We start from the raw sequence: 17,221 nt of genomic DNA, 5'->3' as shown, positions 1-17,221 counted from the left end.
TGGTAATTGAATTGATAACCATGGAGTGGAGAAAATAGTTTTGATTTTAGGTGCTAAATATATATAGTGTTGGAAAATTGGAAATGCCATGGAGTGTGTGGATGGCATTGAGAAAAGATACGTGTGAGACCCATTCTCTGGTCGCGTACATTAATCTCTTTCATTGTTTCCCTCGACTGGTTGGTACAGAAGACTCGAGACTCGAACGCAGCTTTTCGAACCGATGCGTGGATGACAAGTTGGCAATTTATTCCCTGAAACCTCTGGACCTAGGGCATACAATTCCGGAGTATATTTTAGTTTGTCAGACGTGGTAGCTGCTAATACGAAGAGGAGCACGTATACAGCTGATGAATAAGCCGCGATGTCCTCGAAATCGGAACGCGTGATAGTGGTCTCCTTTCGTTTCCCTCGTTATTTCGAGAGACTCGAGCGGATCGTTGCCCGTGTACTTCTGGCCAATTAAGTGTTGTCGAGATCGTTGTGCATTGGTGTCACTGTACTAGTTCCGTTTTGCCTTTCGAGTGGCTATTATTCTATAAATCAATTGCTGTTTGCTCGACTTTCGTTATCCCCTTTATTCTGGAATGTGAAATCCTTCCTCCTATTGTAGAATGCGAGCGCTGGTCTTTTACATTCTTTTTTTGTTTCTTTATTTATTTTATTTTATCTCAATTTTCTTCGTTTTATAGCATGCTCTATTTTGCCCTGAACTAGTACCGTACTAACATGAACGCGAGAGATATAGCAAAAACGCGCAAAGAACACGAGTCAGAAACGAAACCGTTCCTCTTGAGAAGAAAATCCGCCGCATTATGAACAGTCGAATCACTTTAGAGCTAAAACGCACGTGCTCGACGATATCTGTTCATGTGTTGGTCGCTGTTACTGGCTCGTGCGAATGCGTTCCTTGTCTCAGCGACGTGTATAGTACATTGTATCCATACTCTGTAGCTCCGATGGTTTTCTGTTGTTCCATTACGCGCAAAGGTGTCTTGTAATCCGCTTATTGAGTATCTCCTTATTTGCTTCTTCCATGTTTTATATGTGTCTTGATTACTTGTCTCCGTAACTGGCGAAGTTTCTGTACTATTCTCTCTCTCCCTCTCTCTCTCTCTCTCTCTCTCTCTCTCTTTCTCTGTATGTGTATCTGTTTTGTGTTGTACCAGTGTTCACGTGTTTTATTCAATGTCTATTACGAATTCGCCCTCTTACACTGATATAACGAGGAAATGGGAACTTTCCTTTATTTTTTCTTCTTCTTTTCTAAAGGGTACAAATTTATTTCTACGCGTACATGTCGCTTGTTAATTGAGATGTTCTTTGTACTGCGAGATATACACATGTACAGAAACGCAAGTTGTCGTGATGTTGATTGCGTGACTTTGTTGTTAATATTGTAAGGCGTGTTTATTAGCGATGTTAAAAAGACATACTAGTTTCGATAAGCTTCCCGATAGTAGGTATACTGATATAAGTAATAATATAGTAATGTCGTTATTAACATTTGAAGAGCGTAAAATATTTGGAACGAAGGAATTATATAGCTTTTATGAATACTTATGTATGTGTTAATCAACGTGTTTGTTTTTCTAGCTTGCTGTTACAAAATCATCAAACATGTATAATGTATGATGTTCCAATCAATTATTCAAACGTTGAAAGTAATTGGAGTTTTCGTGTTCGAGTTAAGAATTTAATCTGTTCGATGTTTAATTTCATATAAGTACATATCATTTCAGTATTTGATTGATTGAAACAATTATGTGTGCACATCTTTTATAAAATTGTATTCTATCTCGCTTCTTGGCATCTCAAATTTCTTTTTTACTGTGTATATTCCTTCCATATATGTTCAAGCTAAATACTACAAACATTATGCCCATAGCCGCATAGTTGTTTCACCTTTCAACGTCAGTAAGAAAAATTTCGATATTATATTACAATGAACAAAAATAAAAAAATGTACAAGCAGTTCACCGCGAATCTTCTGTAAGTGAGCTATTAAACTGACGAATCCGATTAATTTTTCAAAAGAAATCAAAGTTAGAAGAACAGCTGACTTACTCTGCTTTCAAATCGTTTCACATTTAAGTCACATGATATCTCATTTGACCGCATCAATTGCCCTTAAAACAATCCCTACTCAACCAATCTACTTACTCATCGGTTGTACCAGCCTTGAACAGACTTCTAACAGACTTCTTGAAGAAAAAGACACGTACATATACTCTCTTTCAAGAAACACTCTCTTTCACTTGACCTTATGTTTTTACTCGCGAAGCACTTGGTTAGCGTTTCGCGCTCGACGAGGACACATCAGCAGCACAGCTAATTGCTTAGCCGGTTGAGGCCGTGGCAACACATTGGGCAATATTGAAAAATGACGGGCACATTCGTTGCAGTGATGAACAACTACCAAGCGGCCGCAGCGCAGGCCGGATTTCCGCCGGCGTCGCCGCACGCGGCCGGTGGCCACGGTGGGCCACAGGGCCGATCATTTCCTGCGGCTAATTCACCGGGCCCCATCGACATGTATAGTTCAAGCGCCGCAGCCGCAGCAGCCGCCGCAGCCGCGGACTCTGCAGTCGCCAGCTACGTCCAGGCCGCAGCTAGTCCGCAGCCCCCCACGACCGCGTTCCCTGCGATCGCCGTGTCCCGTGCCCCGCTCAACTACAGTCCCGTAAGTCCATTCTACTATCCTTCTTCACTCAGACCTAGGGCCCCGTGGGATTATCCATGCTGGGTTTAGTCGCAATTATATTGAAAATTAGGGTTTGAAAGGTTCTCGATGTCACGTGATATGGATTGGTTATAACAACGAAATTAGGAATATAAAAAATTTTAAGTTCATTTTGCAGTCAATAAAGGGGAGATACAGATGGTAGACTCTCTAATAAGTAATGCAGAATTTTATAGGAATTTTATGATATACAAGGAGAGACTTAAAAGGTAAATGAAAAACTGTTAGAGAAACTAATTACTAATTAATTAATACCAGATTGCCTTGTATCCAATATGTGTATGTATAAATATACTTTGAGGACTGCATTACTTACAGAATAATCAAATAAATTGAAAAAAGTTGACTTTAGACCGTCGTGTCAATTTTAGAACAAAATTAGTGAAACTTGCGATAGTCGTCAGTGGTTGACTTATACTACTTGACACCTCGATCTGTTTATAAATAATAGTTTCTACTATCTGCGCGGGAAATATTCTGTTTTTGGTTTTTTTAATTAAAAAGTGCTCAGAATGTAATAATTGATAAATTTAATTGAACTTTATTTTTTATATTATCCAATAGTAATTTATCAATCCCGGGCATTTTCTGATTATATTAAATTACGAAATTTCTTATTTTACATTCTAGATTCATTATATTGCTTGTTGGAGGAATATCTTACATTCTATAATATTCGAAATAACAAAAGAAATTTCAGACATTAGAAGGAAATAAAAAATTGCCATTGTATATTGTACACTGATAGCTAAATGCCTAATTGATATTCACATAAAACATTTTATTTGCCTGTTAAAAGGGTCGGAATAGATTTTAATTAAACTTTTCGCTCCGACCGAGTCGGATCGAAAAAAATTTTCTAGCAGCTAACCCATTCTAACAAAATTATTAAATTTATCTGTGATACTTCTTTCATCTATTCAGTGTACTTTAGAAAAGATATTTGAATAAAATAAAAAATAAAGAAGAGCCGAGAGATTCGAGAGTACGGTACAAGTTCCTTTCCTCTTCTTTTGTTAGAATTTGCAACTTATGTTGCTGTAGCTTCCATTACAAATCGGTTTCGATTGCTGAGCTTTTCAGTTTGCCAAAATTATGTTTTTGTATTTTATTTTTTCCCTTTTAATTCTTATCTCTCCTTTTTATCGTTTGGACAAAATTTTATAATCGAACGATGCAACCTTTCATGATCAAGTATCGCAATTGCACGTAATTGAAACGATCCTTTTGCACCATCTTAAATAACGTAGAAAAATAAATAAACTCCTATCCTTAAAACCATCATATATGAACCTGGACAAAAATTTTTTCTTCGTATTTTAGGGTCCTCTAATACCAGCGGCGTTCACTAATGGCTACCATTGAGCCTTGTTAAGACCTAATAACAGGTACGTAGTCACGTTCACCTGCATTTTAAATCTTTCTATTTAGGCGTTTCATGCTACGTAATATTTAATACGTAATAGATCTTCTTAATTTGAAAAAAAGTAGTTGTACGGTAATGAAATCTGTATAATATTAAAATTAAATTTTTCTGAATTATACATAATTATTGCACAAATAGTAGATAGTTATAAGCCATTTCATCATCCTTCTTATGAAACATTAATTCAGTTAACTACATTTGAAATATTGTAACATTTCCTGTTGTTTTTCTCGAATATAGCGCATTATCGTACGAATACGGTAACGAAATACTTTCATCTTTCTGTAGCAAACGCAAACACGTTCACCAAAAATGAATATAACAGAAACCCTAGGTTTCCTTACCGGTTCACCGTAAGTTTCCACTTAGTGTGCCACATGAAATATTCATAATATTAATTCTCCTACTGTAACGAGCATACAAATAATAGGATGCTAAATCATTAAGATACTTTCGTGATTAAGTTCTTATCTACACTATCATTTATTAATTTCAGATTAAATTTCTTAAAATACAAATAAAAGATTATATTGAACTATAATTCATATATTACATTATATAAAGTATGATTTGCGAAAGGATCTTACTTTACATTTCGTCTATTTCTATTCACTTTTAAGCACTCCAACAGTAACACGATCCGCTTGCGCTGATTTCATAAAGATCATGGCTTACGTATCGCAATCTCTCGCTAACAAACTACGATCTTTTTTTTTTTTTCATCAGGATGGACGAGAGGGCAGAACGCAGCACGGTCGACTGACGGTACAGTGAACGATGTAAATGCCTTGGAAAAATTCACCACGATGAACGAACTTTGGACTGAACTGGATGCGTACTATCACGACTAATACATCGGGAAATCGCGATTTAGATAGGAAGATAATAATTTCTACTGAGAAGGAGGCCTCGACTTTGCAATGGCGATTGATCGACCGCAACAACGGCGACGATCGAGCGCAATTAACCGCAACTTTCCAACGAACGAAAAAGAAAGAATACCAAAGTTGAAGGCGTGAGGAAGACACAAGGAAGCTAACAGAAATATGAAAAAAATCTAAAAAATAAGAAGAAGAAATCGAAGGAGGAAGATGCGAAACAAAAATGCGGGAGAAATGTATAAATTTGTAAATCGCGGTACACGTCCAGAAAGTTTGCGAGAAGAGCTACGTGGTAAAGAAAGATAAGACAAGCAGAAAGTAAGGGAAACACGAAGGGCAGTAGCTGCGTAAAGATAGATGTGGCCGAAACTGCGTATTAATGCCCGTTCTCCGACATTAATAAAGAATAATATAATAATAATAATAATGAATTAAATTAATATTATTAATTGCTAAATAATTAAGCGACTAAGTCTAGAATATATATAAATATTATATATATAAATATATAAATATATATATAAATATATATATATATATAAATAATTGATAAATATTAGATGATAAAACGTATGGATCCTTAGTATTTAAGGCAAACGAAAAAATGGCGGAAGAATACCAACTTACATACGAATATTATAATTACTGGTTATTATTGTAAAACGTTATGGCGACTTTTTTTTCTAATTGATTAACAAGAGCAGGAAGAGGATGAAAAATCATGCATCGTGTTAGCTCGCGCGTGTACGCGTGCGCAATATACATATATACATATATATACACATACACACATAAATATATATATGCGTGTGTGTGCGTGTATATATATAAATACAAATACAAAATACAAATATAAATATAGATATAAATATGAATATAAATACAAATATATAAATATAAATATAAATAATAAAAATATAATTATTATGCGCATAACACACGTTCGCACCCGGGAAGAGAGCGTCTCTGTGTTGGGCTTTCGAGTTTTTTTTAGTCGTGTAGAAGCGGAGTTAATAATAAAAAAAATAAAAGAGCAAAAATACAAAAGGCGTGTAAGGAATTTTTCGAGGAGCGCGAGTCGACAACACGAAGGAGCACCCGACACGGAAGTGTGAATGGTTAGTCGGGACGGGAGAGGGGGATTTAGGATACGAGACAACGAGGACGCTAGGCAGGCCAAGAGTGCGCTTCGCCCTTTTTCTTTGTTTCTTGCGCGCGCGTGTCCGCCACTTCTCAGCGTGCTCTTTGCCGACTGAATGCCGGAATGACACTTCTCGCTCGCCCCGGCGCGGTATCGTCGAAGCACTTTTCCCTTTTCCCGGGTGTGCAACGAGGGAGAAAAGAGGACGAATAAAGCACGGAAAGAGCAAGAGGAGGGTGAGGTTGCGTACATAGACCTAGACACGCGTGTTACACGGATGACGTGTCGCTGTTTGCATTGCTTATCGTGCGATGGATAAAAGGAAAGAAGAAAGAAAGGAGGAGAAAACGCGGGGGCTGCGAAGCGAGATGGACGGATTGAAATTCGCGAGGCTCTATGTAAGTTAGACGAACAAAGAGAGAAAAAAGAAGAAATAATGAGGGAAAGAGGAAGAATGGGAGAATACGACCTGCTTTTAAGATGATGCGTGTTGATAAGAAAAGAAGATGTAGTCATCCAGCGCAAAGAACGGTTTTCGATAGAGGAAGAGAATGAGAGAACATTACATATACAGGGTCGCGAAATCGAGTAAGAGAACGCTAGGTCCCAAGCGTTGTATCGCGTCGAAAGTCTGGTCTCATCCAATGCCGAAACGATGATCGTTGAATTTAATCGGCCATTGTATAGCTGTCCAATCGATTACTTGCATTAACCTCGGTACATACATGCATATTACACGTACACGAATTATTGTATCGTTGATTTACTATAACGCATGATCCTATAAAGGAGCCTGCAAGGGAAACACAAGCAATGTTCACCGACACGCATTTCACACAAGCTCACAGGAAACGTATATAAAATATCTTCTACATACACTTCTACGTACACGCTCAAACTATACATATGTTTCACACAAAGCATAAACACTCCGAACACAAATATAATATATGCTGTGACACGCGCCGGCGGCTTTTTAAAGGAATTATCCTAACACACATGCCTATATACACATACAAAAAGAAATATATATATATATATATACACACATACATACCCACGCTACACCAGGAAGAAGTATATGCAAACCATCAAGTTACACGAAATAAGATGCATTAAAAGAAAAACAAAATATATATCTACACATATGCGTGTATTCAGTTATTATACCGTGCGTTCGTATATGTACTATGCGTTAGTTGAAGGCGAGATTACGAATCGCCAATTTGATGCGCCATTGCGTAAGTAAAAGCGGAAGTGAAAGTAATGCGTGAAATAAGAATGATATTTGGACACGAAGCGAGATTGTGCGTCTCTATATAACCCGGTTGCGTGTGAGAAAGAATGGGAGAGAACGTGACGATACGTGCGTGCGAGAGCGAGAGAAAAAAGCCATTAAATCTTTAAGATTTACGAACACGGTCACCTGAAAATGTCATTTTGCGAATTAAAAGATGTTAAAGAAAGGAAGGAAATTGGAAAGTTTATGCGGACTGGCGTAAACGCGAGAAATCGTTAAATTGCGAAACGTAGCCTTACTCGCGGAATGACTGAACACCAAAAGGTTCTTGCGTTCTTTCGCGCTTCGAAGTATTTCCCTAATTAGACGGACAAATGGCCTGAATGGGGATACTCCATTCAATTATTCGCAATTGGTCTAGGTTAAATGCGTGTAATATCGTTCGGGAAACAGGAAGGTGTCATTACATTCGTTTTGCTTTTTAGCGCACGTATGTTTTAGAAAATAACCCAGCCCTCGAGGAAAGTTCGGTTTATGGGCTCGAAGGGCATCGCGACGCTCAAACCTCCCTGCTTCTGAAGCGGACAAATAAAAAAGAAAAAATAAAACAAAGAAACCGTCGACGTGCAAAAACTCATTCCGCGGACTGTATAATTCGGATTTTGTTGATACCGCTGATCAAAAACTGTTTTCATACCATACTATTAATTACTATTATTAAATTTGTCAATATTGAATTATCGAATTGTGTGAGAGTCAACGAGCGATAAATAAATTATAATTATTACAAAAACAATGGATATACGTGCGACAATTCTAGGTACGGTTATTATTGTATTCAATAACAGGGTAAAACAAAGAACAAAAAAGAGAAACTTTGAGGAAGAAGGATGACTTTAAATTGAGACGCGTGTCACGTCGAACGGCGGCCATTTTGTTTTCCTGTGTGCGGGTATGCAAGCGCACAATAAAAAAAAAAAAAAATGCTTAAAAAAGGAAAGAAGGGATGAAGAAGAACGAATGAACAAACGAGTCAATTCTTACGAACGTTAGCAATACTTCGTCATGACCACAAAGGATAAAAATGGCAAATAATGAACGAGAAAAAAAAAGAGAAACTAATAATAATAATAATAATATACACGACTAATCTATATCGCGGATAAACTTACGTGAATTCTTAAGTTCGTGACGCGTACACGCGTGACGGGTGATCCTCGCTCGTTCTCAACAAAAGAAAGTGGAATATGAGAAAGCGGAACGTGAATGAGTCACCACTCCTGGACAAGAAAAACGTACTGTAAAACAAACTGCGGTCGCGTGTATTTTCGACGCTACAAAGCCGACTTCTTGCAAGCGAAACAAAATGGTAGCTGCTTCGTTACGCCCCAGGACTAACGATAAACGCGTGCAAAAGAGGTAAAGGTATATGCATCAGGTCAAAACTGTTATTATCCAGGCAACTAATAATTCGAAATATGAGAAAAATCAAACAGCAAAAGGAAACAAAAAAGAGATTGGTATTTTATCGGTAGAACGTACACCATGTATAGGACGATGCTGTTTTCAAACGGGTGCAAGAGACGAGTACGCAGAAACGAGCGTTTCTTCGACGATGTTCTATTCCTGATTTTTTCGTTTTGATTCTGACAAGGTTTCTTTTCCAAGGTTGTGCAAAGTTACGGAAGTTTTGTGAATGAAACGCGACATAATCAAGCGAAAAAAACAGAGAGAAACGCTCCATGCTCATAGCTTCACAGGCATCTTCTGTTGCCTTTATTCTTTTGTTACGTTCATTAGATCCGGTGGGAGAAAAATGAGTTAAGTGAGCGTTAAATAGACGCGTCGAGCGCTTCATGTATCGCGGAGCTGCGCTAATTGTTCAAATAGACGGAGAGTTGGACGCTACGCGGAGAAGAAGAGTGGAGAAAGAGAAAAGGAGAGAAATACACGAGAACATAAGCACCAGCTCAAAGAACGTAAAATATAACAAGATTCGTCGTATGTAGGTTTAAGGCACGCTGACGCGCGAGATCGCAGAGGATGGGCAAAATAAGGAAATGTAGAAAGCATATACACATACAAATGAAGAAATAGAAGAAGAGAAGACAGTCATAATTAAGTGTACAAGTTGTAACTTTTCGCAGTTAAGGTGAATGGTGTGCCGAAAGAATCTTGGGTTCCTGATCACTTATTACGTTTAACGTTTTAAACTGTATAATTAATGTTCATCGTTCATTTTGGATTTGAATGGAAGCAATTTTGTTGAAGCGTGATTAACGAAGTAATGTGATAGTTATTATTATTTTTGAGTAATGTGTAGGTATCTTAGAATTAATTTTAAACTTATTTATTTAGATTGTTTCATCGTTCTTTTACGAACGAATCGCGAATGTTGCGGCAGGAACCTAGGCGACTTTCAACGAGAATCCTCTGGAAAAGAGAATTATATATAAATATATAAATATATATATATATACATATTCGAAAGAGATCTACGATCAATTATTAATTAGACAAAACAAACTAAAATGCGATCAATATACAAGCGAGTTAATACAAAAAGAATGAAGAGAAAAGAAAGGAGAAGATAAAGATGTCGCGAGACATATAATAGGGAAGACAAGTCATAAGAGGGGATAAAAATGAAACAAGAGGAAACAAAATATATATGTGAGTACAGTCCACGCGTTTATATTTATAAATATGAAATACATTAATATTGAAATATTACGTCTATATCTACATCTAGTATATATATAAATATATATAAATATATATAAATATAAATATATAAATATAAATATAAAAACGATTAAGAAAGACAGGAAATATATTATGACTATATATATATAAATATATATAATAACTGATTAAGGTGGCAAGCAGACAAAATAAAAAAATATGAGGATTATGGGAGATGAACAGATATATTGAAACATTGTTTTATGCATTTGTACATATATATAGTTATTGATGTTTTAAAAGCTAATATACTATTGTACTGAACAATTTTTCGATGATCATCATTGATGATCGTGAAAGGAGAGTCGAGCGGGGGTACAACCGGGGTAGATGAGGGTAGAACGAGGATTGGGAAGACTAGACGCGGAGAAGGATGAGGCGATAGAAGGAAAGAGAATAAAGAAAAAAACGGCGAAGAAATGCGAGGGAGGCGAGCTCGTTGTTCGATGCAGTCCAGTCTTCTCTCGCTTTGCAATACTCTTCCGATTTTTTACACGAGGAAGCTTATTTTTCCTGGCGAATTTTTGTCGAGGGTTGAGCATGGGAAGAAAAGTGTACGGAAATGATAATGATATAGAAAATTCAGAAGACTTCGCTTGTTCATCGACCGAGCTCGATCACTCATTACGCGATTAACACGCTCACACCGACACTTCCACATTGTACACGTATGATACACACCCATACAAATACTGACACGTATATATATATATAAATATAAATATAAATATAAATATAAGTATAAATATAAATATAAATATAAATATACACGCGTATAAATAATAAGTAATAATTACGATAATCGAAAAATATATATTATATACATATATATATAAATAAAATACACACAGCGTGAGCTAAGAACAGGAGAAAGGAAATGGAGGTCACAATTGTAAAGAGAGTGCGAAGAAGATGTTAATCAAGTGAGTAATCGATTATTGCCATTCCGTGATTGAGCCGTGAAATTGAAATTAGAAGTACACGACTGACAAATCTTCATGCGATAGGTATGCGCGATGTGTACAATGATATGAAAATGAGTGCAATGAAATATAATAAAACACTTTATAATACTTAAGTCTTAGCGGTACTTAAGTGCAAGTAGCGATTATAAGTAATGTTTCCATTGTACATTTTATCGTTACAGAATTATCGTTATTGTAAAAATTAATTTTTACAGGAAGCATGAAAAGACGAACAAAACTATTCTGTTTCATTTGTTTCACACGTTGAAAGGATTTTTTGTTATACTTTCGTCTTTCTTTGATTAAATCGTTTTCAACTTCGACCACCTCGCGGTAGGCGAAGTTAAATGTAATTGCGAAGTCGTTCGACTGTACGATATTTCGTAGATAATACAGCAATATCGAGTAATAATTTAATGAAGATGCCACTGCGAGCAAATTCAACATAATCAAGCATATTTAACCCGTTTGCAATTAATGGAAGTATAATGTATGAAGGTGATTATACAACCATAGGAAAGATAGTATGCAGACTTGAACAAGCATCAGTTCACTAATGTTCACGTAGAGTTCAATCTGTTTGCGCTTGACCCAATAGTGATAGTTGCTCGCGCATAAACGATCGTTCATCATTCTGAAATAATGTTTCACGTTCAGTCTGTATTAGTGATAACGATATAACAGTTCCATATTTGGAACAGACGAATAGAGTGGCCCAAATGATTCAAATGTTAGATTTTACGAACACTCTTTTTAATTATATCACTTTCTAATCCGTACAATTGTTCTATATACAAATACAAACACATATACACAGACACATGCATAGATACTTTCAATCACGAGTTTTCTTACGATACAACGAGAACAATACTCTTCGAAACAATTATACACGATACAATTATCAACATAATGGAAACACGCATTATATACGTTAACTAATCTCGTCCAAACAATAAATTACACATATTAATCAATACACTAATATACTTACACCTGACAAAACAAAGGCAAACGATTAAGATAATGGAAAAGAAAAGTTTCACTTCGCCTCACGGATTCGTCGATATCGATCCTTCGATCACTTTCTACGCACCCTCTATTTCTTGACTGCTGATGTTTCCTAGAACGGCTAGTTTAGCGTACATTTCACTGTGCGACACGAATCTGCGAATTTCTGTTTTTGATTTTCTCAAGTGAAAGCTGACAGGCGACAGATGACATACGAAGCGTTTTACCTTGTACGGAAATACGGAGGAAACGCGGACACGATGCCACGATATTTCGAAGAAAACAACCCCCGTCGCTCTGCGTGCGATGTGACTGTGGTTCGAGAGAAAGAGGGGGAGAGAGTGAGGGAGAGTTTGTGAGCCAAAAAAAAAAAAAAAAAAATAACTGTGCGAAAGGGAGAAAGAAAAAGGGTGAATGAAACGAACTCACAGAAGTCCGTAGATAGATAGACAATTTTCGAAACAACGTTTTCGTGCGTACGAGAAAGATCGTTGCTGCGACCTGACACGAAAAGTTGGAGCGTTTCTCTGCTGACTGACTGCCTCTGAACTTGCTCGTAGTACCTACAGTTTCGATTTCGATTTTTAAGCCTGTTCGAGTCGCGTTTGCTAACTGGCGGACAGAGAGAAACGCTCTAAACGGGTACACGATTCGATTAGTCGAGTTTCAAGTCAGTTGTAATATAATCGATTGATAGGGATCGTGATGCCTAAATCAGTGTTCTTTTTTAAGTGGAACGTCGCAGCCAAAGACGTAGGCTAAAGGATCCTACTTAGGAATTATTTTTATTCGCGTATTACGGGAACATGCGGGCCGAAAGAGCTCGTTCGTTTATTATTATTATTATTATTAATATTATTTTCTTCCTTGTTTTTTTTCTGTTGACTTATATTGTATTTTAATAACGATTAATTACTACCGTTCGATTACTATTAACAGCGTTATTATCGGGTAGTATTCTAACGCGTCCCACTATCATTTTCTATTTATCAGGATGCAGTAATCCGCTGTGTTATGAGTACAGTTATCATTGTCTTTGAGCCGATGATTTCGTTTACTTCAAGTTTCTACCGAGGAGAAACGCGGCTCGAAGAAATCGTCGTCCGTCTCGAATACCAATCAGAATTATTCTGTTCCATGTGTCGTTTGTTCGATATGAACGAGTGCTCGCATTTTTAAAAAAAGGAAAGAAAGCTTTCTTGCAAAATCGAGAAGAAATGTCAATCTGATTCGTGTTACAATTCACTTTTAGCCAGACGTCCAGGGGATTTTTTCGAGTCGCAGATTAATGAAATGTGAACATAACCCCATACGATATATATATATAATATATAATACAATATATATAATATATAATATATATTATATATTATATATAATATGTAACATATATTATTATATATAATATATATTTAATTACATATTATATATATACATAACATCATATATATTATATATATTATATATATGCGCACGGAAAGCATACAATATTATGAATAAGTATATATAATCATGTAATTACACGTGCACACGTTCGGATGAGCAGTTATACGTAATCTGTTAATATTCTTCCTGCGTGCAGAACAAGGATATAACAGCCACGAGCTTCGATGAAGTTTTGCTAACCATCGTACAGCAAGAATACCAGTTCTTTTTTTCATTCGATAACCATTAATATCAGTATGTATCATTTTCTTTTTTTCATATAAAATTATTCAGCCGGTTTTATGCTTTAATCGTTGAGATAAGATTGAGCGATCAAACATATAATATTTGATCGATATTCAATTTTCATGTGTTCTAAAAAGCATTAGTTAGGGTGTGAAAATTTTGACGATATCGTATTGCCGTTATTAACGAAAGGATAATCTGAAGAAATATTTAAGGAACGTTCAATTTCGATGAATACACTTTTCCATGGGCTAACCGAATCGATTATAGAGCGAGTATTTTCAATGTTGCTAAATTTTGTAATATTACTTGATCGCACTGACTCGCATTAGTTTCTAACACAATTGTACGCTGTTCTCCGTACTATCGTGACGTTTTTCATTTGTTTTATTATGTCATTGTTCCAGTTTTACCGCAAACGATTGGTACCTGTTTGTGCAACTCGTAAAATAAAATACGATAAAGGCCATTATATAAATTTCCGTTCCTCTCGCTCCTCGGATCGATTCTCTTACCCATCGCAACGGGTGTGTTCAAATCAGTCAAGCAAAAGTTGTTATACTTTAGATGATCGTTCTTAGAACGATCATACGAATCGATAGATAACGCGACAATTATCTTCGAAATTGTGAATATTCGAGATCTCCGTAGCAGTTGTAGGCGGAAAAGTAAATATTTCGTTCAAGTTAGCTTCGAAGCATATATATTTATTGCTTGTTTTTCAATTTACATATCGTGTTGATCTATATGATCTAAAAATTGTTTCGTACTTTAACGCTGTATCATGACTGCGATCATCAATTTTCGAAGAGTTGCTAAATTCTTCCCTCCTTTTTCGCTTCTTTTGGCTGCCATCGATCGATTGTTTCACGATAACTATATTTTCATGCCATAAATTGTGTCATTATTTCTTTCATTAATTTTCTTCGCGGATACAGAAGAACCACGTAAACGTTCTCGAACACACCGGCACACGAGCACAATAAATTCATTCGTCTCTTCCGTAAGATAAAAAAGAAGAAGATATTTAAATAAACAAAATAGAACAAGTCTGAGAAACAATTTTTCATCGATTTTTTTCAATCAAAATATTAAATAAAGAACTGCATCGTGATCGTTGTGTGCATGTGTGAGAAGTGAAAAAGAGTCCACGAATTTCAACACACTCGCTTTGATCCCGTTCATCGTTGTCCTAAGTTTTGTGATATTGTATTTTTGTTGTCGCGTGAAACAACCGAGGAATACCGAGTGTTTTCTGTGTACACGGCATGTTATGAATTACAGGGAGAGTCTTAGAGTCTCGTCATTCACATTGTCGAATTAAGGAACCATCTAAGTAATTTCTGTTTAAAACACGTAGTAAGAGAACGAAGCGAAGGTTTTTAAAAATATTTTTTACGACGCCTCGTGAGAAATACAAAGCAAAGGCAGATTGATGAATAGCATGAAAGAACGAAACGGAAGCTCGGCGGTATGGTACAGCTTGCAATGAGAAAATTCGCAATATAACAAGCAATAAATAAATCACTTTTAATTCCATGTATATTAAACAATTATGTGGATGCTTAATGAGATTTATTGAATTTAAACAAGCATAAAGAAAAAAGAAAAAAAAATAATAAAGACGAACTAAGACGAAATACTGATTTTACATATTCTTACTAATCGTAAACGATTACAATACGTATAGCGACATACTAAATTATACGATTATGTATCGATTAAAAAGAACAGATTAAATGAAAATGGTAAATAAATAATTATTAAACTAAAAAGCAAAAAAAAAAAAAACAGTACGATTGCGGGCGGGAATCGCCACGAAGACGGCAATGTCTAATCTATATAAGTACGTAAAAAGTTTCAATTTTACACTACCGATAATAATGACATAACGGTAAGGTTCTATATAAGATATAATGATGATTTATAATAATTATAACATTGTACAGAATATTTATGAAAGGCGCGCTGCTGGCGAAAGAGCCGCGCGTTTCTTTGTGTGTTCGTAGTTCGCGAACGCAAAAAAAAAAAAGAAAAAATAAAAGAAACGAAGGAGGAATAGAGATAAACGGTGAATAAAAGTGAAACAATACTCGCAAACAAATGAGACACGTTTATCTTTTCTTGTAATCAATAAAAATTGTTCGAATTAAGCGTGGCTTAAAGTCGTCAGTAAATTTTCAGGCATCCAAAACAAATGTGAAGGAACAACGCGCGACTCTCTATCCAAAAGCGGCTAGACTATAATGGATGTTTTGTAAGATAAAGCAAAACGATTACGGATTATATTGAGATCGCGTTCAGAGAAATGTATAATCGATTACGTATTCGGGATAGCTCGAATTTACTCGACGACGCCTTTCTCAATGGAGGAATAAAAAAAATGTAAGAAAAGAGATAAAAAAAAATTAAAAAAAATGAAGGAAAGAAGAAGCACGAAAATTGCGGCTCTTTTCTACCGCGAATATATTCGAGCATAGCGACATGGTGTGCTGTCAAAAGGTGAAAATTATGGTCCTTAAAATTTAAGCGGAAAAGAGTAACAAGACGCAAAAAAATAAAAAATAAAAAAACAAAAGCGAAATAAAATAGAGAACAAAAGATAGAAAGTGAGAGAATTTATCCACCGTAGATGTGTGGCGTAAAAAAGGGCCGATAATCTAATTCATTGTGTATGTATACAGACAGAAAATAAATATAATATTGCGATTATAAATATTAAACTAATAAAGAATAACAATATTGTACCCCTCTGTACATATAAATATATATTATAATACGATGATTATTACTATATGATTTATTATAAATATATATACATAAATATAAATATATCTCATGAATTCACATTATTATGTTTATTATTGTTTACTTATTATTATTACAATTATTATCATTGCGATGATAACGAGAAGGATGATGATGATGATTATTATTATTATTATTATTATGATAATATTATTAATATTTAAGAAAAGGTTCACAACGTGCCGTGTGTATGTGGGAATAAAATATATAATATAATGGACATTGTTCAATTCAATCCAATGTTTTGTCGTTTTTCTCTTTTCCTTGTTTTTAGTCTCATATCATGTCCTTATCACTTTAGATAATCTTCCTTTCTAAATTCTATAAAGATATTTATTCTTGAACATTAGTTAAAAGATTTAATATATTAAATTCATTAATTATAAGTTTATTGTGCTTCTTTGCCTAATTAAATTAAAAAAAAAATGATTTTGGAGCAATATATAACAATAATACCGTTATTTTATTACTAAATTTTCTGATAAAAGGCTTATTTTCAATAAAATAATACAAGTAATAATATACATACGAATATACATATATCTTTCGCGCCATATAGTTTGGATTCTAATTGAATACGAAACTATCGA

The 17,221-nt window shown here is 35.3% G+C and overlaps 1 protein-coding gene across 5 annotated transcripts in view; it reads left to right on the top strand.

The window, feature by feature from the left end:
* The window catches only part of LOC132908201 (RNA-binding protein Musashi homolog Rbp6), a 780,290-nt gene extending 764,676 nt beyond the window's left edge, over positions 1-15,614 (top strand). For all 5 annotated transcript variants that reach the window (XM_060961989.1, XM_060961987.1, XM_060961985.1 and 2 more), the window contains 3 exons: positions 2,406-2,683; positions 4,067-4,131; positions 4,896-15,614. In XM_060961989.1, coding sequence (XP_060817972.1) covers positions 2,406-2,683; positions 4,067-4,108 — 320 coding nt within the window. In that variant the 3' untranslated portion in view covers positions 4,109-4,131; positions 4,896-15,614. The remainder of the gene's footprint in view (positions 1-2,405; positions 2,684-4,066; positions 4,132-4,895) is intronic.
* The last annotated feature ends 1,607 nt before the right edge of the window (positions 15,615-17,221 follow it).

Source organism: Bombus pascuorum, chromosome 6, assembly GCF_905332965.1.
Source record: "Bombus pascuorum chromosome 6, iyBomPasc1.1, whole genome shotgun sequence".
NCBI lineage: Eukaryota > Metazoa > Arthropoda > Insecta > Hymenoptera > Apidae > Bombus > Bombus pascuorum.
This window is presented reverse-complemented; position numbering and strand designations above follow the sequence as displayed.